Source organism: Siphateles boraxobius, unplaced genomic scaffold (assembly GCF_051911475.1).
Source record: "Siphateles boraxobius isolate OS27281-9 unplaced genomic scaffold, OSU_SipBor_1 16, whole genome shotgun sequence".
In the NCBI taxonomy this organism is placed as follows: domain Eukaryota; kingdom Metazoa; phylum Chordata; class Actinopteri; order Cypriniformes; family Leuciscidae; genus Siphateles; species Siphateles boraxobius.
In genome coordinates, this window is record NW_027508766.1 from 13,089,310 (window position 1) to 13,112,795 (window position 23,486).

The 23,486-nt window shown below is 37.7% G+C and overlaps 1 protein-coding gene across 2 annotated transcripts in view; it reads left to right on the top strand.

The window, feature by feature from the left end:
* The window catches only part of adgrv1 (adhesion G protein-coupled receptor V1), a 171,912-nt gene that overhangs the window by 129,231 nt on the left and 19,195 nt on the right, over positions 1-23,486 (top strand). For both annotated transcript variants that reach the window (XM_077231608.1, XM_077231609.1), the window contains 3 exons: positions 9,422-9,538; positions 13,249-13,427; positions 16,072-16,229. In XM_077231608.1, coding sequence (XP_077087723.1) covers positions 9,422-9,538; positions 13,249-13,427; positions 16,072-16,229 — 454 coding nt within the window. The remainder of the gene's footprint in view (positions 1-9,421; positions 9,539-13,248; positions 13,428-16,071; positions 16,230-23,486) is intronic.

Sequence of the window (23,486 nt, forward strand, 5' to 3'; positions counted from 1 at the left end):
TAAACCTCAGGATGGGTATCTCAAAGTGAGATACTGTCAAGTCACTGTTTGTCTCAAGGTGAGTTACAAAGCAATTAAAAAATCTCCAAGTTGGAGATTAAAGACATCATTATGAGATAATTAATTAATACCCTGCTGTATTTACTTTCTAGGTTTTACTGAGTCACTTTCAAGCAATATTCATCTATTAAATGATGGTGTCAATCATCATTGTTCTTTTAAAGGATGTTGTAAGCAGGACTGAATGTGCTGATTTTAATGTTTTCAGCCATCATTGTTTCTCTGATGGTCTGTTTAAAACTGTGTTCCCATGGGCACTTTTATTTTGGCTGGATGGTGGTGTCCGCTTTGGCCTGAAGCGTGTCAGCGCGATAGCCAGTCTTCTGTTCACCACAGTCTGGCATGAGATAAACGATAGCATGTGTTGTTTTGAAGAGGAGAGAGTGGTAGTGGTATCAGGTAGCTAGGAGATTTGTGACAACATCAACACAGTGTGTCTGTGAGTTTAGATGTGAGGTATCAAAGCTGGTTTGGTTTAATCACACTCAGAAACTTCAAGGAGGATTTCTAAGAAAGATACAGCAGACTGTGAAGTCACTTCTGCTGTGTTACTCAGTTCATGCTGGCTTGAAGAGGATTAATGACGTTCCTGTCACCACTTCCCAAATTCATTTCAATATGTCGCCTTAGTAACCATTTAGTTTTTGTCTTAATAAACACTTAGACTTCTTGTGTTTTCAATGCAGTGCTTACAAGTGTCTTTGTGCTGTCTTTAAAGTAAATTCCACTTGAATTGATATTTGTTATAATAACAAATAATGCAATGTCATTCATACAAAGTTCACCTTTCAAAGGTTTGGTTTGAGTAAGATACTTTTTCATGAAATTAATAGTTTTATTCAGCAAGGATGCCTTAATTTGATCAAAAGATCAGTTTCCATATATTAAGCAGCACAACTGCTTTATAAATTGATAATAAATGTTTCTTGAGTATTAAATCAGCATATCAGAATGATTTCTGAAGGATCATGTGACACTGATGTAATGATGCTGAAAATGAGACTTTGTTGAAAAATATTTTAAAAATCTTAGCGACCCAAAACTTTTGAGCGTGTACATTTGCAGACACCGTATTCTATGCACATATCAACTGTGTGACTCTCTAAATGTTGTCTCCTGGAGTTTTCTGTTTGTCATAGTTGTGCAAATCCACATTTGTTTGTATGCCTTTCTTCGATTTACTATGAGACTGCAATGGAGTGCAGATGTCAAAAATATGTTTGTGTTTGTCAGTTTGAGCGCTGATGTATAAAGTGTTTGTAAGTGAAACATCGAGTGGGAGTTACATGTTTCATAACAAAATAACATTGCATAAACATGAGCATTGAATTATTTGGATCAAATGTTATGTGTTGTCTTCAAGCAAATATTCAAGCTCATTTCACATTACTTTTCTTTTTCAATTAACACAAATACCTAATTAGAATGACTTCCAAAAATCTTGGTAGGTTTATGTATCTCTCAGCCACTGCACTGGCCATTATTAATAATAGAAGGTTAATTATGCTGAGATTATTTAATGATTTTTAAGTCATAAAGCTTAATTTAGGTTCAGTGACGATCTGACGTCTAAAGTTGCTGAAATAATTATCAAAAATTTAAAAGGACTTTTTCCATCATCTCACATAACTTTTTTATTGTCAAAGTCTTGACAAATTTTCTTCTGTAGCCACAGATTGCGAAAATCCTTTTTGAAGGATGTACAAAATACAGCCTTCCTTATGAACAGCTGCCTGCACATCTAACATTCATTATATTTCTTCATGGCTGAGCAGCAAGCATGTGAGTCACACATCAGGTGCAGCCTTTCCACACTGACCCACTAACCACGTCCAACACCTATTAGGGCATGACACCTTTTCTTGACGAGTCTCACTGTGATACAGTGCATGTTCGCTTAGCGCATGCCTGAGGCACAAACCCGCGACTGCTTTCTTTGGCTGATGAAAGTCTATGCAAAACAATTCCCATCAGACCTGACAGTTTGGGGAAAGCCCGGTCATGAGCAATGAGGAATCTTTCCTGATGAGAATGAAGGCAGAAAGAAGGAATTATAGCAGAGATGAAGGTGGATGTTTGTGAGATGTTTGTGCCTTTGGCACCCACTGAACAAAAGCAGCTGAGGAAAAACCCACAATGCTGTTTCTGGAACCAGCTAGTTTAGACCGGTAGCTGTTGATGGATGGGGGTGGGAAGGGACGTAGGGCGAGAAAATTAAATAAAAAGGGCAATTGAGAACAAGGATGGCGTTATGAATGACACATTGAATATTCGGACCGTCTGTTTCTTGTGACTCATCTCTCACGCTCTGTTGGTGATGTAATCTTTTTGGCCAGTGCTATTATTAGCGCCCTGTGCCAAGTCAACATCAGCAGCAGATCACTGAGAGGAGCATATTGACCTTCGGACATGTTCTAGAATAATCATTCAAATTGAGCTTTTCTAGATCCAGAGTCTGGTGGTAATGTATATATACAGAGTCTGTGTATATATATATATATATATATATATATATATATATATATATATATATATATATATATATACATATATACAGAGTCTGTATATATACAGAGTAATGTACACATACAAATACATATATATATATATATATATACACACACATACATATACATATATTTTTTTAATAAAAAAATCAGGTCCTTACCCTTACAGAAAAATACAGTGACAATACAGTGACAGTTGTACAGTGATGGTTATACCATGGTACTTTTTTTTACAGACCACCAGTGTTGGGAAGCTACTTTGAAACAGTAGCCCACCTAACCAAATAGTAGCTGAATACAAAACTTAACGCTATTTAAGGACCCATGTTGTTTTTTAATATATAACTGTTCTTTGATATAAATTTTTTTTTTCTTTCTGTTGGATAAACAAACAAATTCTGATTGGTTTAAATCAATTAGGACGATAGCTGGCAGCATTAACTTGAACAAATATATTGACACAAACATATTTATATTTTAATATATTGAAATAAAAATAAACACAATGCACCCTATTTTATACAATTGAGTTTAAACCAACAGCATTAAACATTAAAATGTCTTCATTTAAAATGATCTAAAATGCAGTGAGGAGAATACTGACACAACAACACTTATTTGTTTTTCACTTTTTTGTTCAATTTCGACTGACTTTAAGACAATGATGCAGCATTTTGTTGTTCTGTACATATTGGAAAAATAATAATAAATCATGAAAATAACTATGGCATTACTATGCTTTTTCCATGTCTAAAAAAACATGGCAATAACATGATCCGAATTTGTTTTTATTTTTTTATGGAAACTTAGTCCAATGCCCAAACCACACTTGTCATCTTCCAAATATCTACCATCAGTGGAGCAGAGATTGATTTATTCTTCGAGACAGCAACTAACACACACCTTGAGCCAAATATATGGCTTTCTTGTTGCTTGATGACAAACACATATGCATCCTCCAGGCAGGAAACAGCCTAGACGGCTCTTCCTTCTGAGGGGGAAGGCAGACGAATCTTTGCTATATTATTACCCTGCAATTATTTCTCTTCACTTCACCACTACAAATTTCCATCAGCTGGTGATGATAGTTGTTTGAGTGACTTGTACACAAATACTGTATATCACTGGACTGCTCTTGATTATGTTCACACGTGTTTGTTTCACATATGAAGGTTTACCTGTCTGACTGATGTGCTTGAGGCCACAGACTGCTTGGCTCCTTTATAGTCGGCTTCAGAAAAGGGGGGAGGTGCATCTGTATCTAACACAGTATCTATATATAGTAGCTCTCAAAGGCACACAGATGGAGTACAGGACTGGAGTGGTTCTGAGTACAGCAGACTGCAAAGATCGATGCATTTACCTGCTTCTCAGGTAAATGTATCTTTTAATGGAGTAAAAATCCACTTAGACATTAAATATTTTACAGAAGATTTAATGCTTTAAAAGGTTACAGTGACCCATCCAGTATTTTTATTATTACTATTTCCCTTCACATCACCCTGTATGATCTCAAGAAACAAAAGATAGCAAAACCCATTTCTAAGATTAATTATATACTGCTGCAAGATGGCTGTGCAAATTAGTTTTTACTTTGATCAGGGACACACTCCAGATAATATAGCTTTAAAAAAAAAAAAAAAAAATTCGTTGACAGACCACTTACAGATCAGCGTCAGACACTTGAGAAGGAGGAAACAAGCATACATACTGTAGTCACGTGGTCTACATTCCCTGCCAACTTGTGTGACGGGATGGTCTACATGGTTGACAGATGCCATTAAACGCTTTGGGGCTGAACAGAGAAGTTATGAATGACGTACCATACATTTTCTATCTTGTAAGAGAAAAACGACTTATGTTATATTATAACTGTTTTTAGTTATAGCTAATTTAAATAGATAGCATGACATACTTTAAAAGAGTAAGATAATATTTTTTTTATTTAAATGTTTATAACTAATCTCTGTTCTTTGTCTTTTAAGGAAATTATCTAAACACAATGTAAAACATAACAAATTTAGCTGAATTAAGTTAGATATTAAGTTAATTAATTAATGTGTGTGTGTGTGTGTGTGTGTGTGTGTGTGTGTGTGTGTGTGTGTGTGTGTGTGTGTGTGTGTGTGTGTGTGTGTGTGTGTGTGTGTGTGTGTGTGTGTGTGTGTGTGTGTGTGTGTGTGTGTGTGTGTGTATATATATGTACAATCTATATACCTTTTTGTCTTGGTCCATCGACCTAGTGAAAGTAGATAGCTTTTTAATTTGATCCAAAAAAAAAAAAAGGCTATGAGAATCTTTTTTTTACCACATCACAGCCATAATGCAGCCAAACAAAGATTCATACAAATCACAATAGCTAATTTATGTCTGTTTGGTCAGATAAGACAGCGGCATTGTAGAACGAACTCTGGCGCTAATCCAGCACTGTCATTAGACAGCTGATAATACAGAGTGATTCATCTCTCAGTCTCCATAATGACAGGCCTCTCTGATACTGTTTCTCGGTCTCATCAGGAACCAATTGACCTTAGAGAACATTTTGACATTTTTTAATTTATCCTTTTTACCTGCAGTTAGTGCTGATTTTTTTTTTAAATGCTGAATATTACATTCTGCTTTCTTCATGGCATAAAATGTTCCTGAACCATTTTGTTACAGTGTCATTTGCATAAGATTCACTACAAATTCAAAACCAAACAGTAAATTATTTTAGAATCATTTTTTTTTATTTGTCTTATTAGTCTCACTTATTGTATTATTTATTTATAACCAATTATGTATTTAAAGAGGACCAATATTGCTTTTTTAACTTTTCAACTTTATTTAGTGTGTAATGTTGCTGTTTGAGCAAAGTTACAAAGTCCTCTCCAAAGAGAGTTATTCTCTATATCAGTAAGCACTCTTTCTTCACTCCCTGAAACGCCTTGAAGACTTAAAGGGAAAAATGAAAAAAATGTTTAATTTCACCCAAAAATAAAAATTCTGTCAGTATTTACTCACCCTCATGTTGTTCCAACCCCGTAAGACCTTCGCTCATCTTCGGAACACAAATTAAGATATTTTTGATGAAATCTGAGAACTGGATCAATGCTCCATACTCCTCCATAGGCTTCTTCAGGGATTGAAACTTGCCAGCCTCGAAAAGTCAAAACCCTTTAAGTTTTCTTCCATACACATCACAATATTCCTCATTTAAATAACTCCCGCCCAGATCAAATGCAAAAAAGGAGCAGTTGCAGCTTAGTTGTGTTAGTAGTGTTGAAATTTGCGGTTATGGTAAAGGATTTGACACTTCCAAATATTTTTGAAGCTCTTGACCAATCACAACACACTGGCCCGGCAGACCAATTAGTGCTCATTGCGCTTTTCCGAAGGAGGGGCATTGAGACCAGAACTAAACAGAGCATTACTGACAGACTTGGAAAAGAGGTGCTGCAACAATGTAAAAAAAGGGAAATGAATGTGTTTTATGACCTATTCTTGTAGACACCAAAAACAAAATCAAGACTTTGTAAAAGGGCATAATATAGCCTTGTTAATAAATTTTTTTTTAATATTTAATCTTTTATTATTATTTTTATTATAGACATGTTTGCCCTTTTTTAATAATATATGTATTAGAGTAAGTGTATTTTGCTCCAGTGGAAGATTTTTTTTTCACATGTTAAATATACAACTCGCTAAAAGGTTTTGTACAGTGTGGGTTTAATTTTTAACTGTTTACACCCATATTGTTTATGGTACAGCGCGGTGCAGTACATCCGTCCTATAAACACAACACGTATCGGTTGAATGGTCTATTTTCTGCCACTCCCTGTTATGGGCTTCAGTTGACTAATGAAAGGATAAGTAGGTCCACATTATCAAGTGTAACAGGTCATGAAGACTGACTCCTCAGGCCAGACTGGTCCCAGACACAGGGTCCTCTAATCTCCACTTTGGCTCTCTATCACCCTTCTCCAATCTCAAGCCTCTAAATGAACCGCGATCCCCAATACAGATTTGATTATGTCATCGGAGGCCATGCGCTTCACATGACGGAGGTGCTGATGTCTTATTAATCAGGAGCTGTTAATGTAAGTCAGATTTGCCTGTATTTATGCCCATTACTGCAGGATACATGGTTGGCAATAGTGGCCAGTAATACAGCCCGAAGTAGATTGATGTGTGACATGAACGGGTTGTTTGTGATGAACTGTCCCACAGCTGTTACTTTTAGCTTATGTTTAGAAGTCTTTCTGAATGTGTCTTTTGTTACATAAGGCAACGGGATCAATCGTGGCCCAGAGAACAATCCAGAAAGGTTATTATTGGAGGGGGATGGCTCTCCTGCCGTCAGCATCTAGTGTTACTGATGTGATCGTGTGAGTGGTTGTGCATGAGCAGATCTTATTGAATGGAAACCTGATCAGATCTCCTCCCTGTTTACTCACCCGGGTGTGCGCCCTAGGGACGACTACAGGAACAAAAACATGGGGTTTGCCTCAGTGTGCATTAATGAGGGTGGCACTTTAGAGTCTGTAATGAGTTTCTAGTTTGAATTTGATTGGGTATTTGTACTGTGACACAGAAGAAGACCTGTGAACAACTGATTCTTTGCTAAGCCGGCCACCAATCCTAGCAACTGTAGCCATAAACAATCTTTTCAAGCTTTTTCTTTTTCTCGCAATTTTTTGGTAACATACGGCTATGAAGAATATACTGTATGTGTCTAGATAGATAGATCGTTTTTAACGCAGTTGTGTGAAAATGTATACAATATCATTGCCGGGTTACTTATAATAGTGACATTCACAGGTGGCATATGAGTTATATAAAAGTTAGGATCAGTTCTGTTCCCTCACATTAATGTGTATAAGGATACGTGGATAAGCATCAGTGTCACATGATGCTTCAGAAATCATTCTATAATGCTGATTTGGTAACAACATTTCAAGACAACATTTCTTTTTTAATAATCTTTTTACAAACAGCTGTACTGCTTAATATTTGTGAAAACAGTGATTCATTGTTTTCAGTATTCTTTAATAAACAGAAAGTTAATCTATTTCTTTATTAAGTATTATAAAGTATAAATATGTTTATTTATTAGAGAATATATATTTAGTTTGTTTAAGTTCTGTTCAAGAATAAGTGAAAATATCACACAGACCCCAAAATGATTTGCATTAAAGGGGCATTCGGCAACTATTTCAACTTAATAAAACCGTTTATAAATCATTTGGATGGTTTAATAACCTGTTCTGGTGAGAATAGTGACTTTCCCCGCTCCCCCAGCGTTCCCAGGCAGAAAACCAACCTTGCAACATGGGGACTAATGTCCCGGTAAGTTGGAAATAGGAAGTCTCGTGAGAAGCGAGAACGAGCGAGAAACACAAACTGCTTTACGGCAATTCGACATAAACACACACGCCGCCCTCAATGTGTATGATGTATTACCCACCTCGGTAGACATAGCTCCACATGATAAAGTTGGCCGGCTCCGATAATAACAAATGCACATGAGCAGCGGTAGAAAGCGAGAGGAGGGTGCCGCAAGCAAGTTTTTTTACGACATTGTTGTGAAATATACGCCTCACAGCTGTAGGGGGAGCTCGTTGAGAAAACATGCGACAACAAAAGTGAAAATCAGCGAAGAAATAGCTAGAGTTGCCGAATGCCCCTTTAACCTAAAAGATAACCTTTAATATTTGTGTTCTGCAAATTCTCATATTTTTCGTCAGTAATCTTTGACACTGTTTTTTATACAAAGCAAATGTAGGTCACAACATGAAGTGATGAAAGACCATAAATGAATATATCCAAATGAGTGAGGCTTTATTTGAGCTTATTTGTTTATGAGATTGTACCATGACCTTGCAAACTAACACACATTCAGTACAGACCTTTTTTGGCAGCATTACCACATTTCCACGCCAGCTCAAGACTACCCAGAATCACGCTTCCCAGCATGCACCCGATGGACACTGCACACTACGGACGTCCCAGCTCTCTTTTCCTTCCTGTTCTGACACATCCCTTTCACACCACTCGCTGCCCTCCTGACTTCTATCCCAACAGTACCTCATTTAATGACATCTCGGCAGTAGTGACTCCATATTTCCCTTCGCTTAGCAGCCAGAATAGGATTTCCACAGACACTGTTTGCCCTTAATTTGGGTTTCCCAACAGGGACTCTCAGTTTAGTTGAAAAAACACTCTGTTGTTTGCATTGAAAGGGTTACACTGTTCATGGAACAGTAAAGGTTTGTTCCGTGAACCGTGTAACCCTTTCAATGTTACAATGTTTACTTTCAACCCTTCCACTGTTCACGGAACAGACCGTTACCTAGTGCCCTCCATATGAGAGATGGCTGGCAGGTTTTTTAGGTTTCCACAAATACAGTTATGAGAGGTCGCAGACAAGGTGAAACTGCCCAGCTGTTTTTGTTAGATAAGGTTTTGCACTGTTCCTGAAGTGTACATTGACTCGTGTACATGGAATTCGTCATATCAAAAAAGAACTAGTTTGTTAACAGTAAATAGGAAACTAGATTCTAAGGTCAGCTGTCAGAATATAGATTCTTATAGAATATATAGACACACATATTTATGTATTAACAACTGTTGCTTTTTCTGGCTGTCCATTCTGTAGTGTGTAACAGTCCTCCACACATCTGGTCAAGACCTGACAGTGTCAGCTTTATATATTTAAATATGCATCAAAAATATTATAAGTATAAATGAACAATCTTTGACTTTTGAGATGCTCTTCTCAGACTCAGAGTTAGACTCTGTCATTTTGCTGAGTGTGTATCGGGTGGATGAGGACCCCAGGGCCTCTGCTGATGTATCTGTCACTCTATGTTTCTCAGATTTGTTTCCTGGTGTCTGCATTCCGGGGACGTATGTTCTCTGAGGAAAGCTGTGCTACTCTTGGCCTCTTCTTCCATTACTTCCACCTCAGCCAGTTCAGCTGGATGCTCATACAGGTAAAACTTTACTTTTGTCATCTACTTTTGTGGTCAGTGGAGCAAGTTTTGGCATTGACCACAACAAAATGAAAAATTTAAATTGTGTCAAAATGTACTTACTCTCATGTTATTTCAAACCTGTATGGCCACAAAAAAAAAGCACTGAGACATTTTTTAAATATCGTATTTTGTGTTTGAAAAAAAAGAAAGTCATACAAGTTTGGAACTACATGAATGTGAATAAATGATGAACGATGATAGTTTTTGGGTGAACTACCCTTTTAACCAATTGAAGGTGAGATCATGAAGTTTTCAGAGTAGAGTTTTTACTACAAATCATTTGAAGGTGTGCCACAAACTTTTGTTTAATCTATGAGTTTACTTACAGAGAGATAAACATTTCACAATTGTAAGTTGCATTAAACACACATTGCCATTGTTTACTAGAGATGTATAGAACTTGCCCTCAGACAATAGACTGCCTGACAAAGTTTTACCCTCAAGAAAAGACAAAAAAACTCCCTACTTCAAAAGTAATCTAAAAAAAATCTAGTTTCTGGGTTCCACTTTTCTCTCTGGTGTGTATTTGTAAGTATGATTAGGACATAAACTCATAAGAGTTTTTGAAAATCCAGCAAATATCAAAAGGACATCTTTTGTGTGCAACTGTGTTCGCCATGATGTTCAAGTTCAACTGGCCTCAACAACTCGCGAGATGTCCCAACAGTCTCTCTCGCTCTCGTTCTCTTTTATTTTTTATTTTTTAATCACATTTGATAAAGATATTAAAGTAGTGTTTCATTTTTTCTTGTTGTTCAAAATCAAAATTGTTTTCAAATATTATTTGTCACTTAATCTTAAAAAAATTTAATAGTGTATGTTTGTTCCCACCAATCGCTGCACAAGTTAAGGATACATATGATGACGTAAGCACGTTAGTGCGAGCCCTCCCGGAACCCATAGAGAATGCATTGCAGTGCCTGCAGTTCGAAAAAAAACGTCTTTGAATGTAAGTCTATGGGAACACTCTGGGCGATTCTCAGCCAGAGTGAAATCGCCCAAAAAGAGGCGGTACTCCACAGAACGTGTCATGATGCTGGTTGGACTATATCCAGAGGCACAGTGACTGCTAGCGTAACCTATTTTTTTACGGTCTATGAGCGTAACTCTGTGGTTAAATGAGATTGTGAATGTGATTGAAAAAGTCCCTTTCACACTTTGGTGGTGCCTCGCCCAATCGCCCTAATGAAGAAACCGGCCCTGCTTCTTTGCCTTTGCAAAATAACACATTTATGCTGTTAAAAATACAGACTTGTTCTTTACAATAATGTTTGAACATCATAACTTCCCATTGTCAGTTCAGGAATGGGCCTAATTAATACTCATTGTTCAATCTGTTAGGAAACACATGATTTATATTATGTGCTGCCTGACATGTTCCAGCTACTTGTTATTATTTTGGTGGCGATTTTGCAGGAAGTTGTTCCAGCACGCCTGCAATAGCTGTTCAGAGACCTTTGGAAAATCCATCGCATAACTCCTGCTGGACCTGTTACCCTTTTGCCTGCTCTCTTCTATTCCTTTGTGCAGTAATCCCTTCTAAGCACAGAAACCTGTCTCTGGAAGTCAATTCACTCATAACTGTGAAGGTCGTCTTGTTTTCCAGAAGCAAAAACAGGATTTGGCCAGAATATGCTTAATGCAATGAAAAAAGAACATAGCTTTTAATCCCCCAAAGACCCACACAGAACACAAACATCTGGGCTCATGTGGCAGTTGAGGTTGAAAAAACATAGGACCGAGAACGGACCCTGGAGGAACCTCTCACCTAAATTGAACTTCTTGAAATCAAAGGCTGTTTTGCTCACATAGAGGGATTATCTTGTTTTTCTCAATGATGCTGAAAAACACCAGGGGTTTAGCAGTTTACATAGAGCATGTAATCTCTTTTGGCACTTGATGAACTGGTGTTGAAAGATTGTGCAAGAGAACATGAAATAAACTAACCGACTATGGTTTTAGGTTGATGGGGCCATAAATTGTGAAAGGGCCAAAAGTGTAAGGGCCAATATGTATGACACTGTTTATGTAAGTGTGTTGTTGTGCCGAAGTGGGCGTGAGTTTATGAAAACTCACATGGAATAAATCACACACAAGTTGTCTTTGGTGGGAAAGGTAAATCGTGATTCAGACTGGAAAGTATTTGCATCCTGGAGAAAATTATTTAAACATGTGCTTGTCTTTATCTCAAAACAGTCTCAAAACAGCTGGCATAACAACTTGTAATACGACTTCACTTTATGTGATGTTTCACAATTAATTTACACTTTTCTCATTGTTGTTTAATTTCTCTGATCCGTTTTTCAGCGTTAAACATCTTATTCTGTACCCACCCACAATCCAGTTGACGGTAGTCTGCTGCATCTTCTACAACCTAGAACTGACCCACAAGATGTGGAATTCCACAAGAAAAATTGCATTCAGTGCAAATTTTGCTGGTAGCAAATCTTCCAAATTAATTGAGAGAATCTGGGTATAAAACAAAGTTTTGTCTTTTTTTGCTCAAAAAACTATACACTACACAAATGTTCAAATCCAAAGAGATTTGTAAGAATGCTAGAATGCTAGATGTCATACACTTGTCAAATTTGTTACTGGTTACAGAGAAAATCTGGCATCATACACTAAACGACTGAGGACCATACTCTACCACATTTTCAATACATTCCGAACACAACATACTCACACAGAAACACACACCTCGTTGCTAGATGCTTGACAAATAAAAACAATATTAGTTCTAAAACTGGCTCAATGTCAGACATGTTTGATATCCTCAAGCCAGATGGAATCATAGTCTGAAGATAAAACAACCGGTGTCCATCATACACTACATGATTTGTCAACTCCAACTGCCCAGAAACTGCAGACTGGTTCTCACTTTTGGCAACACTATTGGCTCTTTCTGACTGCAAATATGTTTTAAAAGTCATGTTATGTGTCCCAGCCTTAATGGAAATAGTGCAGATATTCCATGCCTACTTTAAAAGGGCACTGAAAAACGTACTATTTATCAATGAAAACTATTGATCTAAGAGTTTCTTTTTACGCACAGGGACTCGTGTTTGAGCCTGTGCTAAAATAAATCCCAGAGACTCCATAAACTGCCACGGTTGAAGCACCGGATCAATGGAAGTTGCGAGACAGGCGTAGTGCCAACTTCTTCCATAATTACAAAGAGGCTGGAGAGGGATTGCAGCGTGTTTGGACACCCAAAAGCTAATACAACGTCTGCCAGCATCGCTTGTCTTTTCATCTCTTATCCAAGTTCCAAGCACAGCAAAACAGAGCTGCAGCAGTTTCTATCCATTTATGGAGTTAATATTGATGGATGAAGGTGCCACCTAGGACTTCACTGTTGATTTTGAAGTCTTTGCTGAAGTACCTTAATACCTAAAATAAAAGTAGGCTAGCTGAACAAGTAGTCTGAGTATACTGAAATTAAATACAATAGAGGCTGTGGTGTTTAGCCTCCTTGTTAGAGCGCCCGCCTCCCAAGCCGGAGACCCCAGTTTGAATCCCACTCGAAGCGGGTCGAATAGGATCAGTTACACTAGTCTTATCAGAACATTAATCAACCATCCTTTTTTATCAATCAGGCTTATGTTTGTATAGCACGGCCATGTTTCCATTTGTTTATTTAGTAACACTTCTGTTTTCTTTCCCAGGCTATAAACTTCTGGCAGATATTGGTGATGAATGATGAGCACACAGAGAGACGCTATCTTCTCTACTTCCTGCTCAGCTGGGGACTTCCTGCTCTTGTCATCATCATTCTGGTTGTGGTCCTGCTGGGAGGTTTTGGATGGAGCATCCATAGTGTGTATGGGCTGGTGCAAGGAGATCTGTGGGTTTATGAAAATCTTCTATCTTTTTTTCACACACACACATTTACTTAACTAGATGAGGCCATACCATACAGTTGTTCATTTGTGTATAATTATAAATGCTGTAGAGTAGGAAAAAAACGTTATTTTTTTAGGTTTTTGTTTCAAATTAGGACAGTCCTAAATGTCTCTGAAGGGAGGTTGTCACATATTCATGTAACACATTTGTCCTCATACTCTGGTACAGATTCACTGGTAAAACTTGGAAGTGACTGTACATAGAAATTCTCTTACTAACAAGGTTTGATTTTTTTCATAAGCACTTCATGCATCGACAAACATGGAAAGCTCACATTGTTGTCACTGTTTTAGACTCATACTTACTCATTTCCTGTGTTAATGTAATGTAAGCAATTTTCTGTCACACACACACAAACTCTTCTTTGCCCAGTTTACATTAATTGATTGTATGTGGTCAGGGTCTGTTGTTGGTAAGTCGGGAAGAGCTGCTATTTTTAGCCTCTCTGTGTTTATGAGATCGCAAGCTGTGACTGTCCATACGTTCGGTTTTACCCCAGGCAAGCCTGTAGTGATAACAGAAGAAAAAGGACACTCCTCTTCACCCTGTCTTAAAGAAGCTCTTAGCAAGTAAACTCTCAGAGGATTAATGAAAGCCAAACATCTCTCTTTCCAAGAGCAAACAAATGATGTCACCTCACAAGCCACCGCAGTTCTCGCCTTTTCCCGTACCATAGGGAAATGTTTGCGGCCCGGGAAGAGTCAAATGCTTGTGGTAATAGAAGCACATTAGTTTAAAGGTCAGATTTAAACACACTTTAAACCTCACCATATGTATAAATATAAATTGGTGACATAACTATTGGCACCATGTAGTGGTACAACTATTATAATATTTGGTTACACTTTAATTCGATAGTCCACTTTAGACATTCTACTAACTATAAGTAACTTTTCAACTACTAGCAACTAACTGTAATTAGAGTATTAGTAGGCTGTAATTAGAGTATTTCAGTAGACTGTTAGGTTATGTTTAGGTGTTAGGGTTCAGGTTAGGAGAACAAGTTGACTTGTAGTTGCCAAGTTACTTATAGTGTGTAGAATATCTGTTGGGGGACCAACACAATAAAGAGTCAGCAGATATTAACAGACAGTCTACTAATACCCTAATGATAGTTAGTTGACATAGTAGCTCCAAAGTTACTTATAGTTAGTAGAATGTCTAAAGTGGACTATCGAAAATAAATTTTATTAACAATTTTAGTATTTTTGTTATGTGCTTTTTTTCCCCATTTTAATTTGTTTTTGAATATTTTAATTTCAGTTTTAGTTTTTTTTTTCTGCCAGGGCAAAATTTCTCATTTTTCATTTAAGTTTTAAATCTAATATTTCGATTTTTTTCTATTTCAGCTTTATTTCAATTAGCGAAAATTATTTTTAATAGTTTTAGTTTTAGTAAACGTTAGAAATACTGGAGTGAAGGAGAGACCGAAACGGTCATGAAAAATACATTTGTGTGTGTGTGTGTGTGTGTGTGTGTGTGTGTGTGTGTGTGTGTGTGTGTGTGTGTGTGTGTGTGTGTGTGTGTGTGTGTGTGTGTGTGTGTGTGTGTGTGTGTGTGTGTGTGTGTGTGAAACCTTTACTTACAATATAAGTGTATGATTTAAATGATAATAAAACTATGCTGAGACATTTGTAAGTGACCCTTCACACAGAACATTGTTTTTGTATTTTACTGCTCTGATTTTCCACCATTATTGTAAGTAAACATGCATTAGACAGACATTCTTGTTCTTGTCTTTCGTATTTTACAGTGTGTCATGCATGACACATTCTAAATCTCTAGACCTTGCAGAGTTTTTTTTGTTTTATTCCGCTGCCCTGCGTCGCAAAATAAAAAAATATAAAAATAAATAAAAAACATCTGTGTGAATGGCCCCTAATTGCCAGAGAAATTAGAAAACAACTAGAAAACTGAACTACATGTTTATTTTGTATTTCAAAAATGTGTGTTGTTTTCTGTGTGGCAGATATACAGGCGGCTATTACACTAAACCGGGCCAGTGTTTCAAAATTATAATCAGATGAAGTCTAGTGAAGTCTGTTTATTTTTCTACAGGCATTTCAAATGCTCTGAATTCTATTATGGCTACATTGTGCAATTTCTTCTCTATGAAATGAGTACGAACTTTGTTTGTCCATTCTGTCTGGACAGGGAGATGCCAGCCCTGTGAACAGAATGCAACTGCTGCTTATTTTGATACATATCACGTCATAACAAGATTACACTGTGTTGAGTTTCCCAAAGCTTTCCCATTCCAAATACCAGCCAGAGACTTCATAACTGCATACAGGACAAAAACAAATGCAGACTGGAACAAATTCCTTAGATAGAAGGAAAGAAGTCAGAGAAAGACAAAAAGATAGGATCTCAGGAGATTCCATCTTTAGTTTGTGTTTTTGTGGTTCCGAAGTTAAAATAGACAACATTCATAAAACTTCATAAGGTTGCCGATCATTCTTTCATGGAATACTAAATACACAAACACACAACCATAAACCTGACAATAAATGTGTGTACCAATCCTCTTTATTGTGTACTGACAATATTCATTTTCTGTTTTGCCTTTCTTGTCATCTTTGTAGGTGCTTCATCCCAAATGTATATGCCGCTCTCTGTACGGCCGCCCTGGTTCCTCTTATTTGTGTGGTAGGGGTGCTGGTGATCTTCATCCATGCGTATCAGGTCACTCAGCAGTGGAAGGCTTATGATGACGTCTACCGAGGGCGAACAAACAGCTCAGGTGTGTAAGCTTGTGTTCTTTTTATACAGAATTTAAAAAATTGCACAATAAATAGCCGCAAGGTGTCCTATCATTTTAGTAGAGCAAGAACCTGTCACTGCAGTGAACAAGTTACAAGAAACCGGTGCTTTTAAAGTAAAGAACTCATGATCATCAGAGAAACTGAAAGTAAACTAAGAGTAGGTGCTTTCCTTTGGAAAGTGTCTTGTTAAGCAATCATCAGATTGCTCTGGGCGGTGCTTTCAAGAGTATTGCACTGCCTTCCAAATAATTACACACCTTCCAAATAATGTATTACTTTCTATGATGGTTTGTTAGTCTTTCCTTTCTTTTTAAAGTGCCCTCAGCAATTCTGAACAGGTTGTAGATCATTGGATTAAATCTTGTGTAACTCACTTCTCCGCTGCTGAGTAAATATGTGTCAACTCACAACTCGATGATTATCTATTTAGTGTTCACAACCTCCACCTTCATGTTTAGTCTCAAAATTGCCACTGTTTAAAAGTGTAATATCAGCACCTTCCAAACAATGTTTGTACAATTAGCATGTTAAACACTGACTTTCAGTTGTTAATCCACCGTGATGGTTTCATTGTTTACCCCGTAACTGCTGTTCTGGGTTTTTAAATGGTGGTATTGTACAGTGTGCGTGTGGGTGGTCAGCAAGGGTTGCCATGTGCAATGTTAGCTTTCCTCTTTGTGCGCGAGCATGCTCGCAGCTCAGCGGGCTAATCCTAAACCACACAACTTCATTACAGAGAGCTGCACTGTCATCCCACCCTTTGCTCGCAAACACAATGACCTCTCTGTAGAACTCCCACTCATGCTTTTTTCATATTGCAGGACACACAGACAAATACATTATGCTGCAAATTTGCTCCTTCATGCCGGATGTGTTTAACGACTATCTAAGAAGCACAGCAGATAAATATGCATCTGGCTAACTCGCTTTTTACTGTTAACACACTGCGGCTCTTCTAGATGTTGATTCTGCCAAGGTGTGTTACTGCTTGATTACACGTCAAACCAAACATTCAGCTCGGGACAGGGATGAACTGGCCACAGCAAGCAAAAGAACTTTTCCCGGTGGGCCGGTCGACATGTTGGAAGCTAAATTTAGAAATAAAGTAAATATAGAAAGGTTTTAAAGAGAAAAAAAGTTCTGACATTGTCAGGCCAGCCCATTGCCTAAGGCCACACCCGCAACATCCCATTTACTGCCAGAAGAAGGGTGTAAGTTCAGTTCTGTACAGGTTAACTTAATCATCTAAATCAAGGAATTATCACCTAAATGACTAAATAAATGCAATCACATGCGTCTTCAATTCCTAGTTTATTTCAAATGTAATTCAATTATGCATGGTTTTAATATGGGTTCTGTGAATGCATTGCATTTATTACTTAGAATTTCAGATTTATCAAACTGTGAAAAATATATAAATATATAAAATAAAAATAAATAAATATTTAAAATAAATACTATATAAAATGACCACTTGGATCTCTAAACTGGTAGTTAAATCTGACTGTGACTTGCCTTCGAGATATTGCTCTTTAAAATGTCTGTAGGGGTTTTCAGCCTCAGAAGAACCACATTAGAGCCAAGATATTAAAGGGTAAGTTCACCCAAAAATGAAATTTCTGTAATTAATTACTCACCCTCATGTCGTTCCAAACCCGTAAGCCCTTCGTTTGTCTTCGGAACACAAATGAAGATATTTTTGATGAAATCCGAGAGCTTTCTGACCCCCAGTAGACTGCAATGTTATTTCCACTTTCAAGGCCCAGAAAGGTAGTAAAGAAATTGTTAAAACAGTCCATGTGAATACAGTGGTTCAACCTTAATGTTATGAAGCTAACTTTTTAACTCTCAAACTTTTTGAGAGCAAAGCAACTAATCAAAAATAACGACTTTATTCATAATTTTCTTCTCTTCCGTGTCAGTCTCTGACGCTAGCTAGAGTTCTTTCCGAGGCCTGTGGGGGGATAATTACCTCAACGCTATTTAAAGATTTAATTTGCCTTTTGCAGTTGTTCTACATTATCTTAAGAGAAGTAGAGCTTTTTCACAGTGCAGAAATTTTATTGGAAAAGCCTTATTGGCTCAGGAATAATTCTTCATCTCTTTCAATGAGGCTTGTTTATGTGGTGAAGTATGACTGTAATAGCTCACTGATTTTCTCCTTAAAACTGCAGTGAACTAGTCTGGTCCCACCAGACTCTCGTACATTTCATTTCATTTATACATAGAGTCTGGCACCGCTCCATTGACAAGCGTTAACTTCCTTGTAGGCGGGTACTCTATTGAAGTCTAGAACTATCGAATCTGCCCAGAGTCACTCTGGATCTGCCATAACCAATCGCTAACGTTTGGTCGTGACGTATGCCTAGTGTTCGCCTTAGCCAACTCATTCACCGCTAACGGAGCGAGCTGGAAAATCAAACTTTTCCCGAAACCCGTGGGGAGGTTCTTGCTCCAGCTTTAACTTCTTGATATTCGGCAGCGTTGCCACAATGGACCCAATGGCTTCGTTCGCATCTTTCTCCTCTGCCATTACTGAACTACATCTCAAAATAACGCACAACATCAACGCCATCGTTCTCAGCCACTCACTCTGTTCGCTGATTGGCCCGTTAAAAAAATGTATCGGAGAAAACTAAAGACTACAGCACAATCCCAGACGTAGTACTGAAGGAAAATTAAAATTGAGCGGAAGTACGTAGGAGGGCGGAGCCAGGCTATCAGTGAACCAGAGACAGTCTCAAAATTACAGTTTGAAATCGCTGGAATTTCTGACGTCACAAACTATCTTGTAACCAAACACGACAACGTGTGATTGTCAACGAGTGGATCTCTGAGATGGTGTGAGTAAGTGGAGGTGGGGCCAATTTGCATATAGAACCATGTATACTAAATGAGGCAAGGGTATAAAGTTACATTCAAGCTATTTTAATGCATGAAGATTTTTTTTTTTCAAAGAAAAAAACGTTTAAATATGTAATTTTGGTGATCAAAGATGAGTTATTGGCTTGGGGACTTTAAAAGTTAGTCATCTAATTTTTTCTTCAAGACAGCTCAGAACTTTTTAAAGTCACTTACCTAAAAAGGTAGATCGGTATAATTTGACTTTGAAAAGTAAGAATGATTACCCCTTGGTTAACTGCTAGTTTGTCAAACTAGTTCTTATGACAGTCCTAACATAGTAGCTAAGCTTGCAACTGGCCTGGTCTGACATATGATCTGTTTCATGGTTAGTCATTAGACATAACTGCAAAGTCCAGCCTAAAACATTGGTGAACATTTGAAAACCTTTATTTGCTGTTTAGCTGTATTGCCAAGCCTATAAACAGCCTAGTCAACCCAATTAAGAAAATGATACAATATCCTAAGTCACATGAATTGTTCTTAGAATCTACTGCTGTGACTGATTGCCGTACTAGATGTTCTTTGCGATAAAGAGACCAAGTTTTGATAGTAAACAAACGGAGAGAACTCTTGACTTTTTTATGAGCCTTTCGTGCATTGTACTTGGAACTAGATTTAATCTGGCTCTTACAGTCCTATTTAATATTGTTTTGTTTTTTGTGAACAAAATAGTCAAAATGGATTTTGATCTGACAGAGTATCCATATGCTTTCAGTGTTCAGACTCTGTATGTTCTCTGTATTTGGTTAGTAATGACTTGCACTTCTTCCCTGGGTCATGCATAATATTCCCCACAATTTCATAATTCGTTTACAGCCCCTAGAGTCATACAGGCAGGGTTTTAGAGTCTAAATCACTGTTTATCATTATCATATTTCAGCTGCTTCTAAAGGATGTCCATTTCACCCTCCTGCATCTCATATCTTTATGACCTTGCTTAATTGCTTATATCACTAACACTATTCTCCTGTTGCATAACATTCCCAGGATTTGACCCAAAGTCTAGTGTCTGGATCCATGTGTTTTGGTGAAAACAGTCATCTAAATACATGCATTTTGTTTGAAAACTGATTTTAAAATGTTCAGCACTGTACTTTTTAGGCAGTATACATCTCATTTTAATGTTGAAAAAGCTTCACTTAGATTATTGTTGTTTTAAATGGTATTTTTAATATTCAACTTATTTTGTATATTTGTATATTTTCTTAAATACAGGCAAATCTGAAATATTTTTGTATTATTATTAATTTTTTTTTTGTGTGATCTCACCTCTGTTTTAATGGTCACTGGAACTGCAGTAGAGTCTATCCATCCTCCTTTTTATGCCAAATTCTATTAGTTTTCCCTAGAGAGGTTTCAGAGAACATGTTGTATGGAACGTCTGGTCAGAGCGCTGGCGTGAGCCCAGACACGCTCTCCACACCCACAGTTCAGAGGAAGGAGCAGGATGTCCATATGTCACCAACAAGCACACGTACACACACACACACACACACACACACAAACACACACACACACACCGACACACACACATACACACACACGCGCGCGCACACACACACACACACACACAAGGATATCAAGTGTTTGGTTCCAGAGAGTGTGTTGATCTAGCATGTACTTCCATCTTAAGCCTTTGTTTACTTTTCTCAAAATTGTTGGACACCTCTGGTTTTACAGCGGATTTACTGGAAGATCTCAGCTCTTCCCACTCTCTTCTTCTTTCATCTCTTTACCAAGATACTCTTCTTCAACCACCCATGTCTCTTCCAGTTGAAACACTTGGTGATTTTTTTTTCTTCGTATCATTGAAGCTGTTGGCCAGGCAGATGTTAGCTCACTCAAGAGGGAGACAAAAGAAGGTCTTTCATCCTCTGAGCCGAACCACAGCTGAGTGTTGTGACAGCTGCTTTGGCATCTTAAACAGGAGCCAGAGTTCTGTCTCACATTTGGGCCCTGCTGTCTTCCCTCAGTGTTCCTCAGTGCTTGCCTTCTCATGCTGAGGCTCTTCTCCTCCTAAGAAACAAGGAAAACTTTTTGAACTTTGGGATAATAATATAGTTGTCTGTTGTGATTGTACAGCGTGTTTATCCTTTTGTAATCGATGAAGATCTCAGCACCACTAAATATTATTTTCATGACTTCACCCTAAATGTGAAAAAAAAATGTTATTTTTTTGTCAGAGCACTACCAGTGTATTTAACATGATAATGTAAGAATTCTACACCCTGATTGGTTGATATGTTCCAGTGGATTTTGTTTTTCTGTAGGAAGAGTACAGTTTTATATCACTTTCCCATATTCTTATTATTTTAGATCAATATAAAATATAATAAAAATTAATTTATATATAGACACTACCTTTTAAAAGTTTGGGGTCATTACGATTTTTTTGGTTTCACTGTATTTTGATGGTCCCTTTAACACATTCTGTTGACTATAAGTAGCGTTGCACCTTCAACTAACTCTCATTAGAGTATTAGTAGACTGGTAGAATTATGGTTAGAATAAGTTAACATGTAATTGCAAAGTTACTTATAGTCAGTAGAATGTCTGTTGGGGCAGCGTCATAATAAAGAGTTAGCAGATATTAAAGGTGCAATGTGTAAAAAATGTGAGTATCTATTAACAGAAATGCAATATGACATCCATAACTATGTTGTCAGTGGTGTATAAAGAACTTACTTAATAAACCGTAATGTTTTTATTACCTTAGAATGAGACATTTATATCTACATAACCGCGGGAATCCCCTTCTATGAAGGTCGCCATATTGTGACGTCATGTTTCTACCGTAGCCGACAGCGAACAAACAGCGCTACAGAGCGCGTTTTTTCACAACCTTGAAAGTGAAGCAGCAGAAAGCTAGAAGCTAGCCATAAACACCGTGAGTAGTGACTTCCCTTGTCAGTGGTGTAAAATATGTAGTTGGATTGTTTCATGTAACTTAGTTCTTCTCCCTCGCTGTGTTATGGCTTTGCTATGTGGGGATAAATGTGCTGCACGTTCGTGAGACAGCTGATTAGTACTCTTGTCATTGACAGTAAAACAGTAACGTTACAGGAATCACCAACCCGTCGATCTTGGAAGCATTTTAAGTCGATTGCGAAGAGTTTTCAAAATCAGAGAAAAAAAGCCTATTGTGTGTAGTAAATGGTGTCTAGGGGATGCGGAGGCGCGCGCGCTGTGACAATCACGTTATTTTTTTCCGCACGCACCTTTGGGCTCATGCGGACGCGTCGAGTTTAAACAAGGCTTTACGCTTTAACCAGCTCAGCCACAGTAACAGCTCATATTGAGCCAGCTAAACTTTTACTTTCCTGTTAGAAACAATATAGAGTTGCATAGTTTCATGTGGTTCTTTTCCCTCGCTGTATTATGGGTTTGCTATGTGGGGGGAAACCTGCTGGTTACGTTTGTGAGACAATCAGCTGATTACTATTATTATATTATATATTAAGACCCTTGATCCTCACCTGACTATGGCTTTGTAAACTTTATCCATGATGTGGTTTATAATGGACTGTGGTACAGAAACAGTGACAATGTTACACACTCTTGGCTTACTCTGGCTATTCTCTGCTGTCTCAGACGACGATATGTTTGTCCAGTTTCAGGCACCGTAGCTCCTTCGAAAGGGAGGGGTGAGCAGTGGGCTGAGCCCTCAATGCAACTCGCAGCCGAACCGCTAGATGTCGCTAAAAATCACACACTGCACCTTTAAAGGTGCTCTAAGCGATGTCATGCGTTTTTTAGGAAAAAAAAATTTTTATCACATCTCCTCACTATCCGCTAGCTGCCTGTCCCCCCTGAACACACTGTAAAAAAAACGCGGTCTCTTTAGACACCCCAGGCTCCACAAACGGCAACAAAAACAAACTGGGCTAACCCGCACCACGAAACATAACAAACTGTTCCAGCCAATAACCGACAAGAAGGATTTGGGGGGTTAGTGCGCGGATGAGGAGGAGAGACGGTCTAGCTAGCCTCCGTTTTGTTTGACAATACTTTAAACGTCAACAAGAAGTGACGTCACCCGACATCGCTTAGAGCACCTTTAAGCAGACAGTCTACTGATACTCTAATGAGAGTTAGTTGACATGTAGTTGCAAAGTTACTTATAGTCAACAGAATGTTCAAAAGGGACCATCGAAATAGTGTAACTGATTTTTTAAATAATAATAATATTATTAAATGAATACTTTTATTCAGCATGGATGCATTATATCGATCAAAAATGATTTATAATAGAAAAAATCTATTTGAAAAATTAGGTTCTTTTGAACTTTCTATTAATCAAAGAATCCTTAAAAAATGTATCACATTTCAGC